A 27861-nucleotide genomic window follows, 5' to 3' on the forward strand; every position below is an offset into this window, starting at 1 on the left:
GAGTTTGGTAGCCAGACTGCACAACAGTACTCCACTATGGGAAGCACAAATGCCGTGTAGAGGTCCGGAAACGCACTGGGAGGCATGCCTGCTCTGAGGCGGGTGATGAAACCCAGCATGCGCCTGGATTCTGCAAGTGTTCGGTGAACATATGGCATGAAAATGACAAGTGTGCATCCAATTCAATGCCAAACACTGTCGTGGTTGTCACGCGCTGAAGGGCTTGGCTTCCAATGGTCAACGCAGGTGGAATAAGGCGAGAGAGACAAAGGGTTGAGAAGGTCATTGTGAACGGCTTCATGATATTTAAGAGCAACTAATGTTGTAGTGCCCAGGAGTGACAGGTATTGAGGTCGTTTTGAAGAGCGGAGTATTCTGCTAGAGTGCGGATCGGCTGCAGTAACGAAATGTCATCAGCATAGAGAATCGAGAGGCAGCCTAGATGGATAGTAATACTGTCTATGAAGATGGAGAAGAGAGTAGGGCCAAGAACACTGCCTTGGGGTACACTGGACAGAACGGCGCTAGACGTGGAAGTGGCCTCTCAAAATTTACAACGCGCTGAGTTCTGCCACGGACAAAGGACTCCAGCCAAGAGAACACAGACCCTGAGAGCCCATTGGCTGCAGCGCTGGAGAGGAGCCTATGGTGCGGGAGATGATCAAACGCACGGGAAAAATAACGAGTTCGCAAGGTGTCTGGTTGTCAAGGTGGGCAATGACTGTCTGGACTAGCACACCGAGAGCTGTCTCGCAGCTGCGCTGCTGACGAAAACCGTGTTGCACCGGAGACAAGAGGCTGTTTTTATTCCAGGTGGCTGCGGATCTTGGTGTTCAGAATTCGTTCAAATGTGCGGCATACGATAGATGTTGATGCAACTGGGCGATACGAAGACAGGAGGTCACCCCGTGCCCTATGCCCTTTGTAAATTGGGGTGATGTGAGCCACAATCCATGCAGAAGGCACCACTGCAGCATCTATGATAGGCTGAAACATCTTGGACATCAATGGCGCCACATAAAAGCCGTACGCTGTAACAGCAGGGGATGGATGCCATCAGGTCCAGGGCTCTGGAACGGTCGGATGTGGGAGCAAGCTTCAATGACATTGTCAGGAGTTATGTCGAGAGAGGACAAGGTAGTCATGTGATTTGGAAGGGTCACTCCTGGTAACGATGGCAGGTGGAATTCAGGAATGGAATGGTCTGTCCAAATGGAAGAAAGGTGTTTGTTGAATGCTTCTGAGATGCAACCGGGAGAGCCTACAGTCTCTCCATCAATCTGGAAGGCGGGGCACTGCGATTTCTGCCGCTGTGAGTTAACATATGACCAGAAAAGCTTAGGTTCCTTTACTGCGCGAGCAGCAATGCCTTTTACAAACGCCCGATGAACCACCTGAATCCGTTTTTTTTTTAGGACACGCTGGTGCTCTTTGGAAGCGAGAAGGTCGGCAACAGAATTTCACGGGCCTACCGGAACACCTTTTTTTTTTCCTGTCTGTACAAGGCTATGATGTCTCTCGTGATCCACGGGGAATGGCGTTTGCGTCGAGCTCGTCTCGATGGTACAGTGTCAGAGGCAAGGGCGAGGCGCAATGAGGTATATACATGTCGTACATGTTATCAATGTCTGGCTCGGAGAGCACAATGTCCTAAGGCATCAGCAACATGAGCCAGGTCAGTGCATCAGCGGTGTATGAGGGCCACGAACAGGTACATATGTCAGCGTGTCTAGCTGAATTACCCGGTGGTCAGAGCAAGCCAGACTGCTGACGACATTGCACTCGCGGACAAAGGCAGGGTTGGAGGTAAAACAAAGATCCAGGTATGAGGGAGCACCATTGTGCGACAAATATGTGGGGTCAGTGCACAGCTGTGTTAGGCAGGCGGTGTCCATTATTTCTAAGAGGCATTCCGATATGGCATCACAAGGGATGGGAGTAGTGGCGTCACTCCAACCAATGCGAGCGTTGAAATTACCAAATATGTAAACATTCGTGCAGGGAGGTGCGGTGTTCGATCGTGGAGCGCAGCAAATGGTAAGACTCGGCACGTTGGGCGGGAAGGCAGTACACACAGGCCACCAGGTACTTCTGCCGATGGAAGGAAATTTCAGCGAAAATCGCCTCAAGCTCGTCGAACTCAAGGCTGTGAACGCGACGGTAGGATAGCGAACGAGGTACGAAGACCAAAACGCCTCCACCGCGGGAAAATAAGCGGTCCTTCTGGAAGACAGTTTATACATCCTGTGCGACTACTTGGCTATCAAACGCTGAGTTATCCAACCAGGTTTCACACAGGGCAAATATGGAGCTGGGCATGGATGCCATTATGGCCTGGAGTTCAGGTTTTTCTTTTCGGACGGAGCGAACATTCGAGAACCAAAATGAGAGGTCCCTAGACACAGCTGCCTGCTTCGCACTGCAGAGTGTTGAATCTGCAGTTGGTGGCCTGGGCGTTGGAGCGAGCCGATGGCATGACGGGCAGGAGAGAAGAGCGAGTCGTCAAATGATGGCAGTGAGCACGTTGTACAGAACCACTGTGACGACGATGTGGCCAGTCGATGGTAGGTAGGGAGGGTAATTCCTTCACATCTGCAATGCAACCAGCGGTCACATAGGTCGCATATTGGAGCGCAGTAACGTGGTCGTAAACAACACGGTCACACCGAGGACACACAGGAAGTTTACCGGGTCCAGGGTTCAGGCTGATGTCGCTAGAGAAGAGCAGCGGGAGGTTTTTGGTTTGGCCAATAGGACGGGTCCATTGGCTGCGATATGATGATGTGTTACGGGAGTTCGACCGACGCGGACGGCCTATGCAGTCAGGCTTAGCGTGTACGGGCCACAGCGAGAAGCGATGGAGTGGTACACGGGGTTCGCGCGTTCCACGGTCACATAGAAACTGAACAGCACAGACTTGAGAAGTTGAAACACCAAAATTATTGGGGAATCGCCAAGTAATCCGACACAGAATAATAAAAAGGCAGAGCGCCGTACTAAACGCTGCTATACGCCCTCCGCCAGCACACCGATGGACCAATGAGCAGCACCATGAGGAGGGCCAGTGTGCAGGTCATCTTGCATGGAATCTTTGACGTTGGGAAATGCGTTGACCGGTCTCCAGAATTTTGCTAATTCAAGATCACATCAGCATCCTTCCTCCGGAGATAAAGCGGTGCCCTAACCAAATTTCAAACAAACAAAATGGTGAGTCCGTCGAATCATTCCGCATACCGGACTGCATCATCTCTCTCCACGAGAGCAGGCATCCACCTCCGGGCACCGCCAACAAGCTCCCTTTTCTTCTTTTATTTAGCACGTTTCAGTTCAAGGGACACCATATAGACTAGGACAGCCACTTTGAAAATGTCGATATATTTAGTGTCCTAACGACGATGTCAGCGTTTTTCGACTCCGCAACTAGCTCCCCTACATTTGCCGAAGCCTTACTTTCCTCTACAAAATGGTAAAAAAAAAAATACAAAAAAACATGAAAACTATAAAACGAGCCTGTTTCCTGCATAAACTCACAAAAATAAGTATAAGACATGAGAATATTTGTTTGATTTATGGGGTTCAACATTCCAAAGCTAATCAGGCTATGAGATACGTTTTAGTGGAGAGCTTTGGAAATTTCGACCACTTGGGGTTCTTTCAAGGCCACGGTCCGCCTTCCGGTCGAATATATTTTCTTCCCCGGTGAGTGTGACCCCTAGCCTCCGGAACGCAAGGCTGCAAATATTTTTTCAAAAGAGTAATTAATGGCGCAGTTGCAGGCAAATCAGTTAATCGATTTTGCCGTGTAGATTTCCTCCCATTCCCTCAAAGAGGTTTTTTACTATCCTGCCTGTCCGTCTAGCCAAATTCATCTTTCTCCTCCCGTTTGCAGGAAGGCGTGACGTCCGCTGGAGTACGTCACATACGCGTCATGGCCCTGCCTTTGCTGAACTGCTGAAATGCAGACGAGCGACAAGGTGTGCGGTGCGGAGCTGTCTGTTGTGCGAACGAAAGGTAGGCTGTAGGAATGACGCAGCAGACAGAACTATCTCGGAGCAGGGACTCCGCGTGCGCGACAACTAATCGGGCAAGGGAAGCGCGCAGCGAGAGGCTCACACAGTTAATGGTCTCCGCCCACCCTTCAGCCGGATAGATGAACCAATGGATGCTATCTCCGCTTGTGACGTCACCGCCGAGGATCGACTGACCAGAGTAGAAAGTCGGGACCCAAGCTTTCTGAAGGGGAGCATGAGAGAGCTTTGATTTTTATTTTTGCTACTTTCCGGAGCGCGCATCACTGTAGTATTTTGCAGACTATCTCCGATACTTTATCGAAGCTTTGGTCTTGTTTGTTTAAAGTGCCATATTCTGGACAATGGCCCTTTAACGCGCACTGACATCGCACAGCACACGGGCGCATTGATTCGCCTCCACCGAAGAGCAGCCGCCGCGGCCGAGATTGTATCCCGCATTATTGGTAGTAGTCGAGAGCGCTAGGTCCTGCTCCACTGCTGCGTGGCACGTGACAATATTGCTATCTTGACAAAATGTACATTGATTAGTCCGCATACATGATTTCAGCAAAACTTAGAATCGTCCAGGGCACACAGCTCATGCTGGTGACGAGGGCGGAGACGGCGCTGTAGGACAACAGGCCTTTCGTTCCGAAATATATTCACGTTGCCACGAACGTGAATGAGCTTGTCTCGAAGCACTCAAGCTATCTTCTGCAGAGCAAACGAAGCGAAATTTTGCACCATGTGCTGAATTTCACAGTCTGTGCTCGCGCATAAGCTATGCTGCGCAGAAATGAAAGAAGAAAAGAAAAACGACCACATTGCCTCAAGGTCAGCAGTCGAGTGCCGTGAACACTGAGAAGTCACGGCGGGCCAATCACAAACTACCGCATTATGCGAAAGACAAACATATTGCAGCGTGACTGACCTGCGGTACCAGGGTCCCGGGTTCGAGTCCCATCTCACCTTGTCATTGCTTTGCCATAAGTTCCCTAGCCGACAGCAGGAATGGGCAGCTCACCGCCCGGTTAACGAAGCCTGGGGCGAATACATGAGGCGCCTCGTTCCCTGGGTGGGATGAGTATAGTTTTTATTGCGAAAGCAACACTACGACAGCCGAAGCGAGACCTCGGGTGGCCGCAGCCGTGAAGAGGCGTAACTACGGTCTCCTCATGAAAAGAATCAGCCTGCCATGACATTTGAATTCACGTTACCTCTATGCCACGGGCAGGAGTTGCCAACTCGGGTCGCTCCTTTCATATGAGAGGGTGATATCAGAATCAGCCAGAATCAGTTACCCCTACGACACGCAGGCACGTCCATATGCCTTGGTTGAAGAGTGATTCCGTCGTTGCTTTTGCAATTCAACCAGAGCTAAACCAAACTAATTTTTATTCACTCTTCCACACCTTAAAAACACAAGAGGTGCCACCTCGGGTTCCTCAAAATACCTGTCACTTGCCTCACGCCATCGAGTAGCGAATCCGCGTTCATGATTGTTTTTATGTCTGCCAACAAGCGTTCTTTGAAAACAATGTTCGTGGCGATCGTTTTTCAAGACCTGAAGCAGCACGCAGTGACCACGATCTATCAGTTAATCAAATTTTCTCGCTTTCGAAAGCCCCGATAGTAATGGGCCACCGTGGTCCCTGTGGCGCAGTGGAAAGCGCGTTGGACTTCTAATCCAAAGGTCCCGGGTTCGAATCCCGGCAGGGATGATGCGGCGGGAATTGTCGCTGTATTTTTTATGCACCCTGGTCACATTCACACATACCGCGTTTCAATATGTGAATTTACTATTTAGAGGCGCCCAGTCAGTAAAATGTGCAATCTTCCATACGAACACATCTGCTGTTCCGGTTCGTTGTTGAAGAAACACGGAAACACCGGTCTGTTGGGAATTTGGTATATATAGGAAAAATATAGTCATAAATCATAATTATTTGCTTTATTACGGTCTCATTGAGCGGAAATGCTGCTTAAAAGCGCTCTTCCACTTTTTCAAGAAAGACTAAAGCCTACTGTTCGTCTCCTGTCATTTGCCTCTTATCGGCGTTCGTTGCAGCGTTGCATATAATTATAAACGACAACTTGTGCAAACACTGCAGGCTCTGCTTACTCCCCGTTACCCCCATCCATGGTCATGAGCCTTCCTATTTAATAAATGCCTTTCAACTCATCTCATTTTAATTGGCTTACATAGTGTTCATACGCCAGGATAAGGGACACTTCTCAGTTTAGGGAGACACGAATAAGGTCTGGTTTTCCTTCCCTTCGAGGGTAATTCCAGCGTTGAGAACTGATGCTACTGACTAGTAAGCCCCCTTTCATGGATATTTTCTGCTGCGTTATTAGCTTAATTGTAACGGACTATAGGTTGCATCATTATGAACATATGAGACTAATAATATCAGAAATTCCACGACCGTTCTAGAAAGTTCGAGAGCTCTTTCCGGGTAATTTTTCAAACTCACACCCTCGACCGCGTCTGCATATGTCAGTTAAGAAAGGCTATTAGTCAAGTTTACTCCAAGGCCGCCTGCTTCGGTCGGCGTGGCTAGTTAGCCGCGTCAGATTAGGAGCGTGTATCCACACTTCTAATGCGTTGTATTGCACACGGAGCTCCGCCAACTCCTGGAGTGTTCAGATATGCCTGGGTGGACAAGCGCCATCTACACTGAGCTATTACGGCATTATACTCTATAACCATGACTTAACCATCACTATGACTAACCATGACTAAATATGACTAATCATGAGTATGAAGAACCATGAATGACCATGCCTATGACTAAGCATCACTTACCATGACTACGAATATGACTAACAATGATTACGACTAACCAAATCACAGTTATCGTGAATAATTATCAGTGAATAATTTCATTGTTATCCATCTACACGGATGTTTGGGCGGTGCGAAAGTCGTTTTCTGGTCACACTTTGTAGTCACGATTTCTGCGCACACATTCTGACCACACGAAGCATGAGACAAGAAAGGCTCTCGTCTTAATATTATTGCTAGAGGATGCTATTAGCTAACTTCATCGATTTGTCGCAGCAGTGGCACCTTAATGCGCGCTGACATGAATAGTGCAAGGGCGCCTTTTCCACCCCACCACCATCGGAACGCGATAGCTGCGATTTGGGCTGAATCCGCGTACCGGTGTTCAGCAGCAGAACTGTTGTTGCGACTGAAAGAAGAAGGAAAATGCACGAGCCTGCTACTAGCTCTGCAGCTGAGCTACCTCCGCTGCCTCGTACGGACAGAAGAGAGAAAGTAGAGAAGAAAGAAAAAGAAGAGGGAGAGAAAGACGCGCTCCGCAACAGCCGTCGTCCACCACCGGAACAGTAGCGGGTGCAATGACGGCCTACAACAGATAAAAATATGGTGGCAGGCTAGCCCCCGCCCATCAGGGCCAGGAACAGCCACCCTTCACCACCTTCCCTCCAACAAATACAGTAGTATTGTTGTTGTGGCTGTAGAAATAAGGAAAAGAAAATGCACGGGCCTGCTACTGGTTCAGTAGCTGAGCCACTCCGCTGCCTGTTGTGGCTGTAGGAAGAAGAAAAAGAAAATGCATGGGCCTGCTACTGGCTCTGTAGCTGAGCCACCTCCGCTGCCTCGTGCAGACAGAAAAGAGAAAGTAGAGAAGAAAGAAAAAGGAGCCTCGTGCGGACAGAAGAGAAAATAGAGAAAAAAGAAAAAGAAGAGGGACAGAAAGACGCGCGTCGCAGGAGCCGTCGTCCACCACCGAAACGGTAGCGGATACAATGGCGGCCTACAACAGATAAAAATGCGGCGGCAGGCTAGCCCCCGTCGCAACCGGCAGTGACCTACCAGACCCAGCCCCGTAGGGCAAGGAGCAGCCACCCTCCAGTGACGGTCAGGTGCCCAGAGCGAAACAGCCCGCTGTCCCTTTCTTCACAAAACATCGCCGTTCTGGAGCCCTCCACTATGGCACCCCTTTCCCTCTTTCCGCTTTCACGCCCACCGTCCTCCCTTCCCTTACGGCGTGGTTCAGGTGTCCACAGGAGGAGTGTGACAGACACTGCGACTTACCTTTCCCGTGGATCAATTATTATTATGAATGCGCATCGCTCGCCGAAGCTGGCTTCTCCACATGCACACTTATTTTGTGGCCAAGCCAACTTTTTATTCCAGTGAGGTGGCTCGTATAATGAAAAGGATAATACTTCATACTTCACAATACACCATACTTCGATATACACATTTCGATGTGCCATTGCGAGAAGAATGGAGGGAAGAGATCTGCAATCATGTTCTTCCAGAAAAATATTTCTAAACACAAGATACATATAATCCTGAAAAAGTGGAGTTCTGCGCTTACATGCATTACTGTTACCAGATTGGATTATGAATGACTGAAAATACTATATTCAATGACAATGTCTAAAAATTTATATCCAAATTAGATACTGTAAAGTGCATAGAAATATTTCGTCTTTTAAATTTTGTTTTTGCTCAACAGAGTGCTAACTAGCCAAGCGGGAAGATTTTGTTTCTCACTTGAGGCTTTTGTTTAACGATGAAGTGAGGTACAATCGCAAATATTTAACGCCGAATTTTACCTAAACTCATTCACTAAAAAATCTAAAATTCAACGGCATGCATTTGAAGGAATATGAATATGAAATAATAATGCACAAACTACAAAAAAAAAATCGCCGACCTTCAGATACATTTCCTGGTGATTAAAGAATTCAGTTTCTTGCACACAGGGACACTTGGCTTTCAACTGTTTAAAAACAAGCCTTCAGCAATCCCCTTGACTAGTGAAGCTATCAAGGGATTCTGATTCAGCAAAGAATCCCGTACGGGGCCATAGAGCTAGCTGACGGCGATACGTGACAAGAACTTTTCCCCCTTCCCACCTCTTGGTTAATAGAAAAGGCACGTGACATGCGACTATTCTTGAATAACATTTTCACTGGCGAACAGGTTATCAAGAACGCACGCGTACCTTGAAACGCAGTTGCAAGTGTAAAGAAGCCCTGCTTGGGACGTAGCCACATCACCTGGTATATATATATAGCCACATCGCCTGGTAATGTTAAATGCGAAAATGGTCTCATTAGCCAATGGCTTGGTGTCACATTTGAATGTATCAAATACTAAAGTAGTTAATTAAATCAGTCAATTAAGGTGACGTCAAGGATGTGACGTCACGCAATCGGAAGTAGAGCCGAAAAAGGGCGTAGGAAGGAATTGTCGCGAAATATAAGAGTACCAAAAACTAAAATGGGTAAACAAGAAGTGAATTAATGTGACGTAGAGGATGTGACGTCATGCAACCGGAAGTAGAGCCAAAAAAAGTGCATAGGAAGGGATTGGAACGCTATTTGAAAGTTCCAAAGACTAAAATGGGTAAACAAGAAGTGGATTAAGAAACTAGAAGCAACCAGAAGCAGCATCCGTGCTTTCGCATTACTCCAAATGCAGATTCTGCAGTGCACTTTTTTTTTTATTATTATTTCTTCTTAAAAAGCAAAATCTTCAGCAAGGCAAACGTACCGCAGCTGCATATAGCGTCGATAAAATTTTTCGCCGCCGTTTACGCATTAAATAGGACAGCGTATTCAAGATAGCTGCTGCCATATATAATATTTTTAAACGGAAATGCGCTACCTGAAAGAGAAGAAGGAAGCCGTTCAGTGGTTCCCGGCCATGGCAAGGTCATCATCATCATCATCATCATGGCAAGGTGGCATCTCCTGGCCTGATCCAGAACTTTGTGATTCCCCGATACAAAGGGGAATGGCCGCATCAGCATCAGCATCAGCATCATAAGGTATGCCGTGGCTGTGTTTATCTGGGGAAGTGAAAAGATGCAGCGTCCATTTTACGCTGACTTCGTGATTTAGTCCTTACAATAAGGACTGCACTACTGTGTCGTCGAAAGTGGATGCATGTTGATATGCGCCCCTAAGTCACGACACCTGCGATGAAGCAGTTCGGAGTGCGCTGCGCTCTTGCCATTCTGCTCTTGCTGCTCATCAGCCCATCAATCGGCTGGCAAGGTGGGTGAATGCTTTCACATGGCCTAGCTTTTCATCTCATTCATGTAATGCACAGCCGACGCTACATGGTCGACTTTGAGCTGTGACATAGAAATCGAGGCTTGATGACCTTGCACAACCGCCTACAAGAAAAGTGAAAGCGAGAACTACAAAAAACATGTATTTTGAATGTATGAAAACGCATGACAGTGAGAACTGCCTTTTTTTCTCTCCTTCACTGCAGCTCTTTGATACCTCCATTCGCGAGATTTTCAATCATTCTCTTAGAATGCTCTTATAAAAGCTAAACTTCGCCGACATAAGTATTTATATTAAGTATTTTCGTGATTACACTTGCTACCTGCGCTCTTCCTGCCTTTACGTATTATGTCATGCGAGTTGCGTGAGGTCTTCTAGCGATAAACTGTAATCACCTGACGCGTATCAAACCAGTGTTCGGAACCGATGTAGAATGCATTAATATATTAAAGCGGTAGCGTTAAAGGCCCCGCTAACCACAAACCCGGCGTTGGCGTTATGGGCGAGCAATCACGAGCATGGCAATGGCAGGCGGGAGCTGATATGACCTCACACTGACTGGCCGTAGGGTTGCCCGACGTAACGTTTGACAGGATCTACCCACTCGGGCCTCTCCTTTCATAAGAGAGGCTGATCAGCCTGGCAGCTAGGACATTTGAATTCACGTTACCCCTACTATACACACAGGCACGTTCGTATGACTTGATTAAAGTGTTGGATGGTAGCGTATACGCTATCGCATCGTACCATTAAAGGTAGAGCTTAACTGTCCCTCATAATTTCTTAAAGCTCAGAGATTAAGTGTCCCCCATAGTTTCTTAAAGCTCCCTACAGCCGTGGAATAAGCTGGTCCTTTATTTTCTTCGGGACGTAGCTGGAAGAGATGCTTTAAACACATGGAATTGTGATGATACACGAGTGGAAGCCTTCGAGACGAAATCCCGCACCTCTAGCACACTAGAATAATAGTGACACACGTTTTTCGCTCACTCCAAGGCTGATTCGGTATCATAATCTACGGTATTTTCACGGTTTACACAATATTCAGGCCCGGTGTAGATTATCGAACGGCCAAATGCAGAGAATAGTCTAGTCCTCTTCTGGCTGTAACATTTATATCCTCATTTCTCATGGACACCTACTGAAGTACGGGCGGCTTCTGAACAGTGTCGCCCCCAAGGCCTCTCCTGCTCCTCCGAACGTGTAGGATGCGACGGGCAACTAGCGCTGTCCTGCCATCCCACACAAAAGTCCCTATAAGGGACGCGAGTCTATTCACCACACGGCGCGGGATTGTCGCGATACGCGCCACATAAAGGGTGACAGCGCACGCTCGTGTCTTGACGACACTGACTTTAGCATTGAGCGAGAGGTTGAAACGCGCTGCGTCAGAAAGGGCGTGCGTTGCTCGCGAGAGAACTCTTGTACTTTCCACAGATTCCAGCCAAAGGTGAGACTTGAGACTTATTCAGGAAGTGCCGTTCCCTTCACGACGCCGGTTATCTGCAGTTCACTGCGGAGAAGAAACTTCAATAGATGGGCTTTTCGATATAAAGTGTTGAGGAATTTCTTGGCCTGTATCCTTCCTCTGAGCTTCTTTCTTTTTTTTTTAAACTCTATCTGCATCGCGTTGGCGCTGTTTCCTCACTAATGAGTCCTGCCGTTTGCAGGAGACAGAGTGAGGCTCAAAGACGTGCAGGTCCTGACCCTGCGTCAAGGACAGTACACGTCTGGTCGAAGGTCGCACCCTGTCCCCCAACTGAACTGCCTCGGGGGCAGTGCAGGATGCCGCGATGCCCCTTCGGTGGTTCAGTGCTACAACCGCGGCAGCGACGGCAGAGACGTGCAGGTGACTATTGCGCTCACTTTTCCCGCGCCATTTAGAATACCTAAAACTATGTGGCAACAAATGATCAGTCATATATGTCGTACGAAAATGATGGATTTTTGCACATCAATCTTCTGGTTTACAAGCGAGCCGTAAGTTCGGAGGAATGCGAAGCGATTCGGCGGAACGCTTTAGCTTTTCGATGCGCAACAATTCAATACACAGTAACGTATCATAGTGCGCGAAAACATAAGTAAGCCACCGCTGCAGGGATGGAGCCAGATTGCTCACAGCAGACGGTTTAAACTATTCACAGCTGTCATGTCGCTTTCCCGCTGAGAATATCGCAATTCGTATAGGCATCCTGAATTCGTGCTTCGGAGGAAAAAAAAAAAAAAATTGAGGACTGATTTCGCGGGAGTTCGAACATGAAGGACAATTGATCTACGAATTGTTAAGGAACAGCATAAGAGAGGTTGTAATGGAAGGCTCCGGCATAAGCCTAAATCCCGGAGTCCTCCATTATGTCCTCTCTCTCTCTCTCTCTCTTCTTCTGATCATCATTTGACTCTCACGTTACCCCCTTCCCTTGCGGCTCGATTGACTTGCTCAGCGATCTCCAGGTCACTCAAACCTCCTCAAACTAGGTTTTCATTTCAAGACGATAGCAAATAGTTTCCGCCAAACTTTCAAAAACGCCTGATGTTACCTCGCCGTTCTGGTTCAATGGGATGGCGAACAACGGCTCAACCAAACGAAGCGCGGGTTTATCCCAGCCGCGGCGCTGACATCACACAGCACGCGGGCACTTCTCACCTCCATCAAAGAACGGTCACCGCGGCTGCTCTTTGATGGAGGTGAAAAGCAAGGTGGCCGCGTGCTGTGTGATGTCAGTGGACGTTAAAGAACCCCAGGAGGTCTAAATTTCTGGAGCCCTCCACTACGGCGTCTCGCAGGCCGATTCGCTTCGGGATGTAACAATATAACCAAACCATCTGCTGTCTCATTTGTTTGCGTATGTTCAATCAACATCAACAAATCTTTTTCGCCTTTCTCGAAATCAGTTTTAATTATGAGGTAGCAGTGAAACATTGTGAGATACTGTTATGGAAAAACGTGACTGAATGGTGCACGCTTTGATGCGCAGAAAAAAATTATTTAAAATTTTGTCCACTGCATTCATCGTTAAGGCTGTCATAAAAAAAAAAATGGCGAACGTTTTTGACGATCGCAAGAACGTTAATAGCAAATAACTAACATTTCAAATGGGGATCTGCGGATACAATAATTGTTGTAGTGGAATTTTACGATATGCGGGAACAACTTCATAAACAACTTCAAGTTTAAAAGCGCACTTGTGCAGAATTTGTGTATGAAATGCTGGCCAGATTTTAGTTTCTGAGTCTTTATGGCTCTTATGTTAAACCAAGATGCCTGATGATCTGTGTCACGGTGATGTGTGTATAACGTTAGACATGAAATAATATTGGCGTTATGATTTATACCTTAAGTTTTGTAACGCATTTCTCCATAGCTTTTGTGCTTCAGATGATTTTATTTGCACGATGGCTACTTTTCGTCTCCATGCTTCTTATTCATCCTGGTAACGTATTGAAGGCGCTGTATTTCGGCATAAAATACCATTCCCATATTTTTACGCATTGTTAATACCGTATCAGTACCTACTTATGTGGTTACTTTATGTAACTGACTTGAGTGATTAATCTATTGAGGATACACCTTTGCTCTCTAATGACTTTGGGAACCTCGTCGGTATACTACTGTGTACGGTACGTCCTATTTATTCATCACTGTAGCTAACAATCTTATTTGAGTACAACTAATTTAATTGAAAAAATGAGGGCTGCCCGAGGACGATAGGGGCGGCCAGAATTACCAACCATCCACTAATCTCAGTCTTCTTGTGTTTACTTCAAAATTGTCTTCAGTCAGCGTGAGGGGACAGATTTATAAACATATCGACTAGTTTTGCCCCCCTTTCTCCCTTGCTTCCACAGGCCTACACGTCGTGGCTTGTCATTGCAATTTTTTTTTTTTTTTCAAACTCGTCACCATACGGAGCACGTCCTGCTCAGGTCGAAACTTTCCTCTGCCATTGACCGTCAAACAGCCTGTGCTTTGCCCCCCTTGGCCCCCAAATCCAAATCAATTTTTTTCCTGATCTCTCGCCTGCATGCATCACCCTCTGCTCTTTTTTTTTTTTTTTCCCACCCCCATTCTCTCGGCATTCATTCATATTATCCAAAAGACCAAAGATTATCTTTTCCCTGGCTTTGATATGTCTCTTGATCACCTACATCAGCCTAACCAATATTAATGCAAGACGAATTCCCTGCGGTTGACCCGCGGCTAACTGTGTCCTGTGCCGATAGCGGAACCTCTCTCTCTCTCATCCCTCCAGCTGATTTTCTGCAATTCCCTGTTCCCTTTGTTTTTGCTGTGACCTCATTCGGCTGCCTCAGTGGAGCGCTGGTTATCTGGTCTAGCACCACATCTAATGACAATGCTCACTTCCTCTTTATGTCGATTATAGGAACGGTATTAACTCTAGTTCCTTATCTTGTCGGCTATGCTGTTTTCCTCTCCGTTATCTTATAATTTTCCTTCCCACAGCTTTTTCCACTGTCGCCAAATTAATGTCTAAATTTATTGCCCCTCGAGTTTCTACATCCCAGGCACTATCGGCTGCAGCATCGTTAACTTGTCTAGTTCTTCGCGCCCATTTCTGTCTTTTTCTTAAATCATACCAGTGTCACTATCAACGCTCTTTTTTTCGTGTTTATTTTAGTCATGTTTACCCGCTATACCCCGAGTTTTTACACAAGTTATTTCGCGTTCATTTTCAGTGGGAGTGCAAGGCGGAAATGAAAAGGACTCAAAAGTTCGGCCTGCTACAAGTAAGCTGCGAGGGTTACGATTACCCCGAGGACGACTTCATCTTAGTGGGATCATGTGGCGTGAGTATCTTGCACTTATTTGCCCATATTGAGAAGCCTAATAGATTTCTTGAAGAAGCGAAAGCATGCTCTGTGTCCATTATAACAAGAAAAAAACTATATATCTATAGCAGTGCTCACTAACTTACGTTAACGATGAAGGCGTTATGATATTTCGTAATCGATGCGGAAAGCGATAAACAAACTAAAACCGCCACACATATTGTCTTGAAACTGACTTTGTGACATTAAGAAGACATAGCTGTAGCGAGTAGCGTATAGCACGCACAATAAGGAGGAAAAAAAAGAGCGCTATAAGCACCTTTTTTGTCATTCTCGTATGTATACACAATCAGACGCGTGCTTTTTTCCTTCGACAAGACTGGCGTGAAGAAAGAATGAATGTTTAATACTTTCGTTTTAATCACGCTAGGTTTGGTACCGCTCACACTATATTGGATGTGGGAGTGGCAGAATCGAAGAGGCTTGACAGTGTACAGTACAGATTTATTGTACAGTGTACAATAAATCTGTGTACAGTATTTATTGCGTCAGTATTACAGTTCCCGTAATACTGAAATACCATCGCCGTAAGATCCGAATTTCCTGATTAGTTGATATAGTAGTTATGTCAGAGGCATCGTGTCTAATTAAGACCATCCACAGAGCACCATGCACCCACATGAAGTCAAATTCGTAAATGACCTCTAATTCTCTGATTGGTCGAGACAGTGGTGACGTGTTTAAATCATGTCACTTCTAAGGACCCATGACACAGCAAGACCCACATGAGGTCAAATTCACAGATTTCCCCATTGGCCCACCCGAAAAAAAAAAAAAAAAAGAAAAATCGAGGGCTTCGCACCAATCCAAATACTCGCCGCCGTGAAATATGACGCTTTCTGATCGGTCGAGACAGTGATGACGTCATAAATGTCACGTCAGCCCGAAAGACCAATCACAAGAGAGATATCCAAAGAGCAAATTCAAAAATGGCTCATTGATCCCACTGAAAAAGTTCGTGGTTCTATATCTCAAATATCTTCAACCATCGATGTATGTCGGATGATGTTCTGACGAATGCAGCGTCGAAATTGCATGGTGCAAACACACAAAAGAAATTTACCTGTTAACTTAAATGCTATCGCATTCTTCAGGTGGCGCCTGAGTTTTTTCTTCTCATTTGCCACTATGCTTCACGTCCTAGGCGCAGATATAGCGCACAATTGTTTCTCACGTGGCACTAATAAAAAATAGCGCTTTTTTAACGAAGAAATATGCGTGATGTATTTAATGTTGCACTTCTCTAATTTTTATCTTTGTTGCACAGAAGCTCGGTTTTAGTTGCGTTGACATCCTTTGTGTGCTTAAGTTTGCAATGTGTGCAACCCGTGTTTAAAAGATCCCCCACGTGCACAAACGAGCTGTCTTTCTCTCCGCCAGCTGGAATACTATTTGGAGAAAACAGGATATGGCCGTGATCCGCAGCGGAAACCGTGAGTTCTTTGAGAGCTTACTTTGTGAGCTGCTATTCTCAGCATGGATTTTATTGCTACACGTTTGGTTATTATAGGGCTTGACGTGCACCTTTCGTGATAGGAGGTTTGCCTGAAACGAACGTGTTTATTTAACAGAGCTGGCCTCCAACGCGATAGGTACACGGAATGAAACATCGCTGACTATTAGTTTCCGAAATGAAACACCACTCATTACATATTCACCAAGCACGTAGTCATATCACTGCATTTCATTTATTTCGTAAAGGAATCCTCGTGGAGTTATTCGATAGGAGGTGGAATCGGCAATTAGTATTGAAAAGCAGATATTCTGATGAAGGTCACGGATTTATATTTTGGCATGATAAATTATAAGCCAAAAACAAATCGTTACAAGAATAGTGAGTGCATAACAGGTATGGTAATTTTGTACATACTTCCACTCTCATGATCCTCTGGCTACCAACTGGGTATAAAAGTTGGTTGGTTGGTTGGTTTGTGGGGTTTAACATCCCAAAGCGACTCAGGCTATGAGAAACGCCGTAGTGGAGGACTCAGGAAATTTCGACCACCTGGGGTTCTTTAACGTGCACTGACATCGCACAGCACACGGGCGCCTTGCTTGAACGTTGAAACGGCAGCAGGACAGATAGCGGATACCACAAGACATAATCATCGTATACACAGGGCTGATGATGGTGGTGGTGAAAACTAATCTACTTGCAGACTATCAGACCGTCGACGACCAAGAGAGACGTATCCGCTGAAAAACTATAGACGTGTGACTCCCGAGAGAGGAACCCCAGGATGGAAATATCCGACAAAAGTTTCATGGCCTGTGGTTCACCAGAAAGCAGCCCCAGGATCGGAATATCCGCCGAAAATTGCCAAGCGTCAGGCAGACGAAAGAGTTAGGTGAGGGAAGACGCAGAGTCATGTACAGCCAGAGCCTCCAAGGAGGCTATGGTACAGCATACTCATCGCTACAGTTCTATAGCGCTTGTTTCCACATACTTAGAACATCGCGGTATATATATATATATATATATATATATATATATATATATATATATATATATATATATATATATATATATATATATATATATATATATATATAGAGAGAGAGAGAGAGAGAGAGAGAGAGCGAAGTGTACGCTTCATTTAAAGAAACATACACTTCACTCTATAATTTTTTAAGCCTGCCGAAAGTGTAGCTGCTGATGATAATCAGCAGCTACCAGAATTTGTGAGCTACCTCTGGGCGGAGAAGCGATAGCGGAAGCTGCCTCGATAACCACACCACTTAGCCGTATGACTGTACTCACTCCGAGGCCCACCTTGACCACGTGACCGCAAGAGGCCCAGTGCCGAGAGTTCCATAGATGCACAATGCTGCCGGTTACCCACATGTTTCAAAAAGAGCACAAACTTTCCGTCAGCATTGTGATCGGTTTCCCTGGATTGAACTGATAAGAAACTGAGTGGAATCATGAGCAGACGACAACGTCTTGAGTCTTGGCGCACTTTGACAAACCTGCCGCTGTTCCCTTAGAAATTGATAATAATAATAATAATAATAATAATAATAATAATAATAATAATAATAATAATAATAATAATAATAATAATAATAATAATAATAATAATCAGCAAGAGTGCCCGCTCCTCTTTCCCCGTGTCCTGTTCTGTTTTATCATGTGGGTACATTAATTCAAGATGTGCATTCCGAAGTGAGACAAGTTGGGCGAGGAAATTGGGGAGGGGGGGGGGGGGGTGGCATGCTCAGGGTGCGTAAGGTGGGGTTGGTCACGCTAACTTGTGGCTATGCTTAAGGTGGTCGTGATGGGCATGCTGAAGATAGGCCAGGCGGGCAACCCTAATAAAAAATTAAGTAAAAGCAAACTTGTGCACGTCTGATAACAAATGAAACTTAGAACAAGTTCATAAGGAAACTCGCCGTGGAACTCAGAATGCTTTCGCGTTTCTGCACGTAACATCCCTGTAACTTTTAATTAATTTTTAACTTTAACTAACTTTCAATTTTTAACCATTTTTTCATTCTTCATCTCATACCCAACTGATGCCCTGAGGCAATAAATGTCGTTCAAAAAAAAGTATTATTTAATTGAAGAGTGCCGTTGTATTCCTGCCGTACGTGCCTTTGAAACTGAATTGGTACTATGCTAATCCCTACAGGCTTGTATATGCTCCTTCACACATTCATACAAACAAAAATACAAATGCAGGTCACCAGGGTTTAGAGGCTGCAGGTTCATGGCGTAGCGTAATTATTTCCTTTATAGCGGTATATACTGTACACATGCACCTTCGTGAAAATCACAAACGAAACCAAACCTGTGCCCAGAGTTGTCAAGCGCTAGCACTGCGCACATCATCATTTCGCCCACTACACATTCCATATCGGTCGCTCTGATATTCACACTATATTACAAGGATAAAAATTCAGTGAATTTCTGTACAGATGCCTCTCCAAGACGACGCGTAGCCTGTAATACAAATGTTACCCTCATTTTAAAAAAATCAACAATACACTTGTATAAATCTACGTTGTGCTTATTTTGGGCTCTCCAAGTGAGATTCAGTGAAGAACGCCGTTCCACCATGTTTTGCATGTTTGTCAATGCGAAATTGTAAGTTGTTTTAATCTGGCAATATAAGACACATAATCTATAAAAGTCAAACAAAAGCATTGTCACTCCATCGTGATCTCGTAACGTTATCGCGGTATGTCGGTGTCTCTCAATGTAATTGATATGAGATCTGACGTCACACAAACTTGGCATCCTTGGCTGGAGCAGTTTTCTTGCTAGCTACTGGCTTATTCGTGTCTTTGCTGGTCTGTTCTGGCAATAGAAAAAGCACTGCAAGTTCTGTCACGCCACCAAGTGGATTCGCCCGACACTACGTTAACGGACCTCGGCCGCACTCGGCCAGATGTGTGTGTATTGCGCACTTACCTAGGTTAAATCAAGGAGCGGTGCAGATAGAACTTTTGAAGACGACGATGCTGCACTGCACAGCGTGAGAGTGTGTTGCAATTGGAACTTGATGAAGAAGACTATGTTTACTGCACAACGCGAAAGTGTGTTGCAGCTTTACACGATACGTGATTGGCTGCGACGGTGGTGTAGTGCTCTTGTGACTGGGCCAAGCAAGATGATCTGTTCGTTCTGGCGCGAGTTCAAGACCGAGTCGCGGAAATGTTTGTTTCTCTATTGACAGTTCGAGCGGACACGATCTTTCCATAATTCTTGTCCACGCCATTCATGACCAAGAAATGCTTCCACATTAATATTTATGAAGACTGTTTCACTTTCAGGTACTGGCACCCGGAGCATCACCACCAACGTTCCGAGGGCATGCATTCTTCCCTGCTCAGCAAATTTATTATATGGATTGCATTCTTGATTTCTGTAGTCTTCCTTTTCTGTCTGTGCTGTGCGGCTTTCGGTCATAATGGTGCTGGCATTTCCTACCAACGCGTTCACCCGTGTCGGGAGCCGCAGCCGGAGTACATTGCTCCTCCGCCGTACAACCCCACCTTCAACCCCTACCAGTACGCAAGCGGTAAGCTGCAGTGTTTTTAAGGTACTGCCAGGATTTATTTCTAATTAAATCGCGAATAAAAGAGCCCTTCAGCGCAGAGTGAACTTTCACCTCTGCCGCTGACCTCGCCTTTCTAATACGCATACGCGGATTGCCCTGAGGCGCTTTATGCTGACCAGCTTACGAATATAAATATGCCTTTTCTTGGCCTCGCTGGCTGTTGGTTTACTCTACATTTGCTTAACTCATTAGCTGTGAGAGCCTCGTGAGAGCCATTGGCGGCATAAGAGGGTCTTCGCAGTTTCCACCTTCCATGTCGATCATATTCCACGCGAGAGTAGCAGTCATACAGTACGTGCTATGTCCGCAACTGTGGACGAGGGTGGCGCTGATGAACTCTCAAGTAGGCCATCGAGGCACCCTAATCTCAAGCTTTGGTTATAGGCAAGATTAATACCCAAAAAGTGGAAAACTGAACAGCCATTGCTGCAGCTAAGTTGATAAGAGCACCGGTTGTAAATTTTGGAGGTCGCAGGCTCAAATTTCACTAGCGGCTTGTGGTTCCTTTTCTTCCACGTTTAGAGCGCAGCTCTTTGGCGCCCGTTCCTGGGTTTCGCGCCGTCGTCGACCGCGTCGGCCTCGTAACCAGCTCCGCCCTCCTTTCATCCCCTCAGTTCGAGCCGGTGCTTCGGCAACCGGAGCCTCGCAGGAAGAGGGGAGGGGGTACACTCAGCGACGAATGATGGGGGCAGGAGCGCGCGCAGCAACCGGAGAACACGAGGAAGGGAGGGGGGGGGGGGGGCGGTCGCCGGAGGCAGCGCTAGCAGCGACTGACTGATGCCGCCGCTAGCGAGGGGGTCCCCCCTCTTCCTGCGTGGCGGCGAGGGTGCTGTTCGGTTGCCGAAACGCCGGCTCGCTGTCAGCGGATCACGGTGCGTGCATCCCGTTCTCACTCGCTTCACTCACTAGCGGCATCAGATAGTCGCTGTTATCTGTTCGTCGTGCAACGTTCCTATGGGCCCACGCGCTGCTTCCCGTACACTTCCGATAACTCAATTGGTCTCTTTTCTCCGACCACGAAACTTCTTTCATGACAGCCAAGAACTGTTAGTGGAGCGTTCCTTGATAGAATACGCGTGAAAAAAAAAAGTGTGTAATTGTACATACGTGTCTTGCTCGAAATCTTTGCCCCAATTTACCGAAAAGGTGAAACAGCTGATAAGCTGCGCTCAAATTTCGCATTAGAAAGTAACGTAATCGTGGGCAATTTTTTACTTATCATATTTTGCCGATAAAATAATTGCTGTATCATCCATCTAAACAGCAGAAATGAAAAAAAAAAACGTATCCCGTAAGCTTTCCTTAGTAGCGTCGTCCCCGTGGTAGAGCCCTCGCCTCAGCTTCGGAAGGTGGTGGGTTAGACTGCCGCTGCCAGCCGGATACCAACCGTTCTCTTCAAGTGGGTATACAAAAGTCATCGGCTTCTCAGGGCTTCTTGGCTTGGGAAGGTAGCCTAAAAAAAGGGCCGCTTATGGGCTCCTGCCGAACGAAGTGGACTCATGGTTGTTTGATGGCGAAACGTATCACTGACCCACCGCGGTGCAACTTTATTTTATTTTCTTTAACCTTATAGTACAGCCTACATCTAGCATTCGGGAGGTACCAGGTTCGATCCCTGGTGCCACTAGGCACCCAATGCGTATAAGATTTACGATGCTCGGCTCTTCTGGGACGAAATGCTTGGTAAAGGGATCATGGACCAAAACGTACCGAAGCGGTGGCCTTGTGGTAGAGCATCCGCCTCTCATTCGGAAGGTACCAGGTTCGATACAAGGTGCACGCCGCCGGGTACCCACCGGTTTTCAAGGGGTGCAAGCTTTCCCCCGGCCTAATGCGAAATGCCTGAGAACCGAGCCATGGACCAAAAGGTTGCGCCGATGGGTCAGTGATTCGTTCCGTCATCGGACAACCATAAGTCCGCCTTGTGCGGCAGAAGCCCATATGTGGCCCTTTTTTCAGACCCGAAGCGGTGGCCTTGTGGTACAACATCTGCCTCGCATTCAGGAGGCACCATGCTCGATCCCAACGGCAAATACCCGACAAAGGTGGGTATGTAAATGCTCAGGCAGGACCAAAGCATATTTCGGATATGCCCTGCAGGATGCACGTAGTAATGCATGATATATTACACTGGACATGTCTGAGGCGCATCATGGCCCACCCGAGATTTGACCTTGGAATGATGTACCTTGGCTGAATTTGAGCATTGGTAAGGCCAGTTCGGCTCTAAGATGCACAAAATTAGCTTCGGGCGTTCTTGACACTGCCTTGGAAAAAAATGGGCTTCGCCCGCTTTCGAAATATAAGCTGCCCACCGCCAAAATTGATTTGTACAATTCCAGAACTGAGCTCTCATATCCATAACCGATTTTGCCGCTCTCAGAATTGAGTGGCCCACTTTCAAAATTGGCTTTGCCCAATTTTGAGAATTGTGTTGATAAACGCCCAAAACGGACTTGGTCTACTCCCAGAATAGACGTGGCCCACTTCCGTGGTTTCTTCACTCCCGATTGGGACGCCCAATTGGGAGTGAAGAAACCAGTAGGGCATCCCAACTGGGCTTCACATTGTTTCTAATTGGTCCAAAGGAAACATTCCCGATTGGGAAAGTAAGTGATATATTTGACTGAGATGTGCACATATATACATACCTTTATAAAGAGACACCAGTGAAAATTTTAAGATCTTATAAAATGTATATGCCGCTTAATCTTATTGATTTTATCGTGTCCACTGTAAGTGCAGGTATAATTAAATAAATTAACCCTGAATGACAGAGATGTGTCACTGGTCCCAGCAGCACTGTTCAACGAATCGATTATATGTCTGCAAAGTATCCTGTGAATATGTACATTGAATATGTGTTAGTTCCGTGTGTGATGCACGCTTATCTCTCGTGATTTCTGTAAAAACTTGTAATTTCATTCCACTCGTATAAAAGTCGGCTCCCCTCCTCGACAGAAAACATTGAAATTGCATCTCCATTCTTTTTTTTTTTCAGCTATGTGAATTCCAACCATTTGGGCTCAATGGGTATGCCATTTCAGTTCAATTGGTGAACCATTTGGTCTTCATGGCTGACGAATTATTTCCAATTGGAAGCACCAATTCATATCATATGGTCAGACTCAATGGGTTTCTGACCAATTCATTTCAGTTGAGAAATTCCCAATTGGACCCATTGAATTTTTTTGACTGGGAACCGTTTCAATTTTGTTTTTGCATAATCTCGTCGCTTATATGACAGTATGCCGAAGAGTAGACTTCATACCCTTAAAGGTGGAGCTCAGGCGTTCTGAAATTTTCTGCAGCGTCTCTATATAGTCCCTAATTTAAATCTAGAGTTGTCGCTTATGTATCTTGTCTATTTGGCAGGATATGGCTGCACTCCTGGTTTTGGCTGGGCTCACAACTCTGGAGGAGGCCCTGGCTTTTGGACCGGTGCAGCTTCAGGTGGATTGATGGGCTATTTGTTCGGAAGCAGGAAGTGAGTGAACAAAGCAATGTTACATCCCTATTAAGCATCCGCGCGCATAGAGCTACAAATATCCTCGATCGCCTTCATTCGTAGCAGTCAGGTAGTGCCTTCGTAAGGTATTAGCGCGTTCGACGCGAATTCTCCTATGTAGACTCCTGACCGAGCGTAATGTAACGGCGCAGTACACCCGACTATTAGGATGAGGGTCAAACCAAGGCCTTTTGGTGGTAGCTTGTTTAATAGTATTTGTGAAACGTTTCGTTTCTTACAGAGGGACAGAATAAGGCGCTACGAGGCGCTTGCATTGATTACGAGGCAGTAATTAGCCACGCCATCCCGCAAAACCTTGCTAACTGCCGTCGTGACAACTTTTCGCAGTACTTCTCTGTTGTATGCTACAAGCTTAAAAAATCAGTTTAGAACAGGCCGTGAGCCATTAGTGCGCTGCTGTACTCAGTTAACTAATTCACAGCGTAAACGAAATGAGGATATTGATGTTTTGCTGCTAGTGAACAATTCACAGGCGTTAAGCGCTTATAAATTTTATAATTTCCGCCTGTGATTAGGTGTACTGTTTTGAACAACGAGGAAACCATTAAAAATGAATTATTAGAGTGTTATCTCTAGTGCTCACATTAATCAAGTCGCGTTATGCCGGGATTTGACCTCGAATTCTCATGCTGTGAAAAACATTTGTAAAGAAACATTGCCGTGGCTGGGTTTTCGACCCGCAACGAACAGATCAGCCTCGCTGGCCGAGACACGCCTCGCATAAAACTGCAACACATACTCGTGTTGTGCAGCAAACATAATCTCCCGGTGATTCGCAGCACGATAGGCGTAGCCGCTTTTCGTAAAAACGCCTCGCACTGAATCTTTCTGAACCATGCAGCTCCCTGGAAAAGCTAGTCATATCAGCATAGTCGTTCTTGCCAAGTCATGCACCCACCAATTTGGTATTTACGCAGCGGAAGGCTGACGTGTACCAAAATTTTCGGTATAGGTGGCGAGCAATATGGGCAAGGGCTGAAGAGATTTATCTTCGGCTGGTGAGCCTGCACTCATCTCTCATATACGCTCCTTTTAGCAGCACACCTATTCTACACCCTCGAAACTGCGCCTAATAGCCTCCGTCAAAATATAATGCTTGAACCCAGAACTTGCAACTTAGTGTCGGTCCAATTGACACTAGGCCACTCCTGCAACGGAACAAAAACTGGTATTGAGAAACGTTACGAGCAATTCGCTACTCTGCAGTGATACAAGTTTATGTGCACACCTTTATCTCTGCACTGACTACCAATGTGTTGATTCTTTCAGCCAGACGTCCGAGAGAACGGTCTGCGCGTCCCCTGAAGAGCGTGCATTTCCAACTGCATTACCCCCAGCATCACCCTTCTATGACGAGCCTGACGATGAGTACTTCTCTACGGGTAAGGGCGTCACGCATTTAGTAAAACAAATGTTACTAATGAATTACATAGTCATTTTCCCAATTAATCTCACAAAATTTAACGGCGCTCCGGAAGAGTGTACAACTTAAATCGAATTTTCGCTCACCTCTTTATTTCCAGGTTTCGGGGGCACAGACAGAAGGTAGCAAAGAAGGAATTATCGTTGTCGAACATGCAATTGCTACAGCGAGTCATTTTTTAATAAATTCATATCCAAGTCCTCGAATTTTTTTTTATACATTAAAGATCCTTCTCTTTTCAATATTATATGTCATCATTATATTAGTTCAATACTAATGTATCTGCCTTGTTTCAAAATTACTTATTTGAGTTCATTTTTGTGAATTCTTTAACGCATCTGATGAAAAAAAAACTTCTTCCTGTTGCTTGTTTGGAACTCCGCACTCAATTTGGGACAATCATCTCGTCGCAGACCATTTCCACAAAGCATGGCTCGACCAACTAATGAACTGTAAAGAGAGATACATTTAAAAATATTGGAGGCAAGGGGCAGCACTTACGCTCTTCACACACACACACACACACACACACACACACACACACACACACACACACACACACACACACACACACACACACACACACACACACACACACACACACACACACACACACACACACACACACACACACACACACACACACACACACACACACACACACACACACACACACACACACACACACACACACACACACACACACACACACACACACTTTAGTACCATATATGCGAAAGCCCCTCTTCAACCGGGTCGCACGAACGTACCTGCCATAGGGATAGTGTGTTTCACTCGATGAGGCAAGCGCTCCGGTTTCGGATTCTATTCGCTGCTGTCTCCTATCGCAAAGGAACTCCCAGAATTGGCAGCTTCTATCAAGTCAGTCATGTCATGTGATCGCGTGACGGCACACAACTCGCCGACCAATCTGTGCCCGGACTTGTCAGATTCCAACCATCACCTGTCAGAAGCATGCTGGTGATAATTTAGCGCGTCAGCTCTATTGCTGTCATTCGTGAAGTCATCTGACTGATCTGACGCCGCGGGCTTTGATCTTGTGGGGAACGATCTCCCATCGTCCCCTTTAAAGTCAGCTTACCCCCGCGGTAGTTACTCTAGCTATCGCGGAATGGCGCCAACATTGGTGGTTCACATTATAACTATCGAGAGATGGTGCCAGCGTCGCGGCAGCACTAAAGCTTTAGGCAGCACAAGCGCCACCCCTGAGCTTGTCAACGCACACGCGGACAAAGCCAACTCCTTTCTCTTCGGCATCGGGACCTGGACGCGAGCGGACGTTTTCTCGCGGCACTCCGCAGTCACCGGCGAGGTGAAGCCTCGCGGGACTTACCCCGCTTGCCCGTCTTGTACGGCCTCGGAGTTTATCCCCTGCCCTAGCGTGGGCGAACATTCGCCTGTAGCCTTGCTGGTGAGTCAGACGACCTGTATTCATTAGTGTGTTTTATTGCTAGCTGGCGTTGTTGTTATTGCAGCAATAAATGCCTGTTTGTTGTCAGCACGTGTTGTTCCTTTGTTCCCAAGAGCATGTCCCGCAGTGGTCAGCGTGCGCTCGGTAGCGCACGCGATCACTGGGTGGGGTCGGCGGTTGTGACAGTCAGCCGCGATTAAGAGGAGAAAACGTTTTTATCCCGCTATTAAAACCCCACAATCTGGGATGCAGCGCGAGGAGCCGGTGCCACTCGCTTCTACTTTGCACACCTGCCACTGCTGCTTCTTCACACACCTGGCAAAGTGAGGCCCAGGACTGTCAGCTGCTTTTGTCGAAGCCCCTCTTTACTTCAAAGACTAGTGTTGGAACCCCTGCCATAGTGGCCGAGTTTTCAGCAAGAGAGCTATCATTTATATCCGCATCCAGACGAAAACATGATTATATCATATTTTATTTACGTAGTAAGAAGTTAATGAAAGTAAGCAAATGAAGATTATTCTTGTTCATAGGGTATCTAAAAGCCACTAAATAGAGCTAAAATTTATAATTAAAATGTGCAGTTAAAAATCGCAATTGCCTCGCTGCCTTTGGATTAATAATAATAATAACTGTGGGCGAAGCTGGTTTTGCAGCTTTACGGTTTAAAAGATGCCGCTCTTTTTTTGCCTTGGGAAAAAAATCGACGACACAGCGTCTGCCTTTAGCCTCATAATCTACAGGCCTTCTTTGAAATAATCTCCTTTGAAGTGCAGGCTGCAAACTTTATTGCGGTCACTATAGGAACCCATGGAGTTTTCAGTTACTGCAAATTGCTGTCGATTTTACAATAGACCACGGACTCGTGGGCCGCGACATCGCTGAGCACGCACTCTAGAGTATGTAGTTTTGCAGTTCGGAACATCGCAGGAAAAATGGCGGCAGAGTAAAAGTATATTCTAGGCACTACAGTAAAAGCCAGTAGTGGAGTACGCATATATTGCACAAAATAGGTCCACCGCTTTCATGTGGAGGATAAATGTTTGAGGGCTTTTTTTTTTCACTGTAACTTAAAGGTGTCTACGGTTGCCATGGCTTACCGTCTGCTTGCCAAGAAATTTTCTTCAGTCATTGGTTCTGCAATTCTGTAACGGGAAATTCGTGGAACGTGATCCCCTTTGCTGCGCGCCCGTTCGATTCGCAGAGCGGAACAACAGAATACATCTTCGCGGGGGACAATTTTCTCATCCTACAAAAGCTAAAGGCTGTCAGCAGTAAATAAATTTCCAGCTGGTGTGCTAGCAGCAAGCATAACAGCCGGAAACACTGTGCACAGAAGCATGAGGAACGAGCCGCTATCGCTACGCTAACCAGCTGCCGGCATGGGGCCAGTGGGGGTAGGGCTATGTCGGCGCTGCATGGCCATCGAGGGCATCCTAAGTGGAGTTAAGAGTCACTCCAGTGGCTCTCCAGCCTCAACGACCAACTGTGGGCCG

At 46.3% G+C, this 27861-nt stretch overlaps 1 protein-coding gene and 1 non-coding gene across 2 annotated transcripts; both read left to right on the top strand.

Moving 5' to 3' along the window:
• Positions 1–5658: 5658 nt before the first annotated feature.
• Positions 5659–5731, top strand: TRNAR-UCU (transfer RNA arginine (anticodon UCU)). The gene has a single exon. It is a non-coding gene; the product is annotated as a tRNA-Arg (tRNA).
• Positions 5732–9979: 4248 nt separating this feature from the next.
• Positions 9980–23446, top strand: LOC146182307 (store-operated calcium entry-associated regulatory factor-like). Its single transcript, XM_084575927.1, has 7 exons — positions 9980–10055; positions 11729–11922; positions 14769–14879; positions 16302–16354; positions 19698–19945; positions 21989–22029; positions 23360–23446. The coding sequence occupies exons 1-7, from the start codon at positions 9980–9982 to the stop codon at positions 23444–23446; spliced, it is 810 nt and encodes a 269-aa protein (XP_084432053.1).
• The last annotated feature ends 4415 nt before the right edge of the window (positions 23447–27861 follow it).

This window comes from Amblyomma maculatum, chromosome 8 (assembly GCF_055883805.1).
Source record: "Amblyomma maculatum isolate TAMU_Amacu chromosome 8, ASM5588380v1, whole genome shotgun sequence".
NCBI lineage: Eukaryota > Metazoa > Arthropoda > Arachnida > Ixodida > Ixodidae > Amblyomma > Amblyomma maculatum.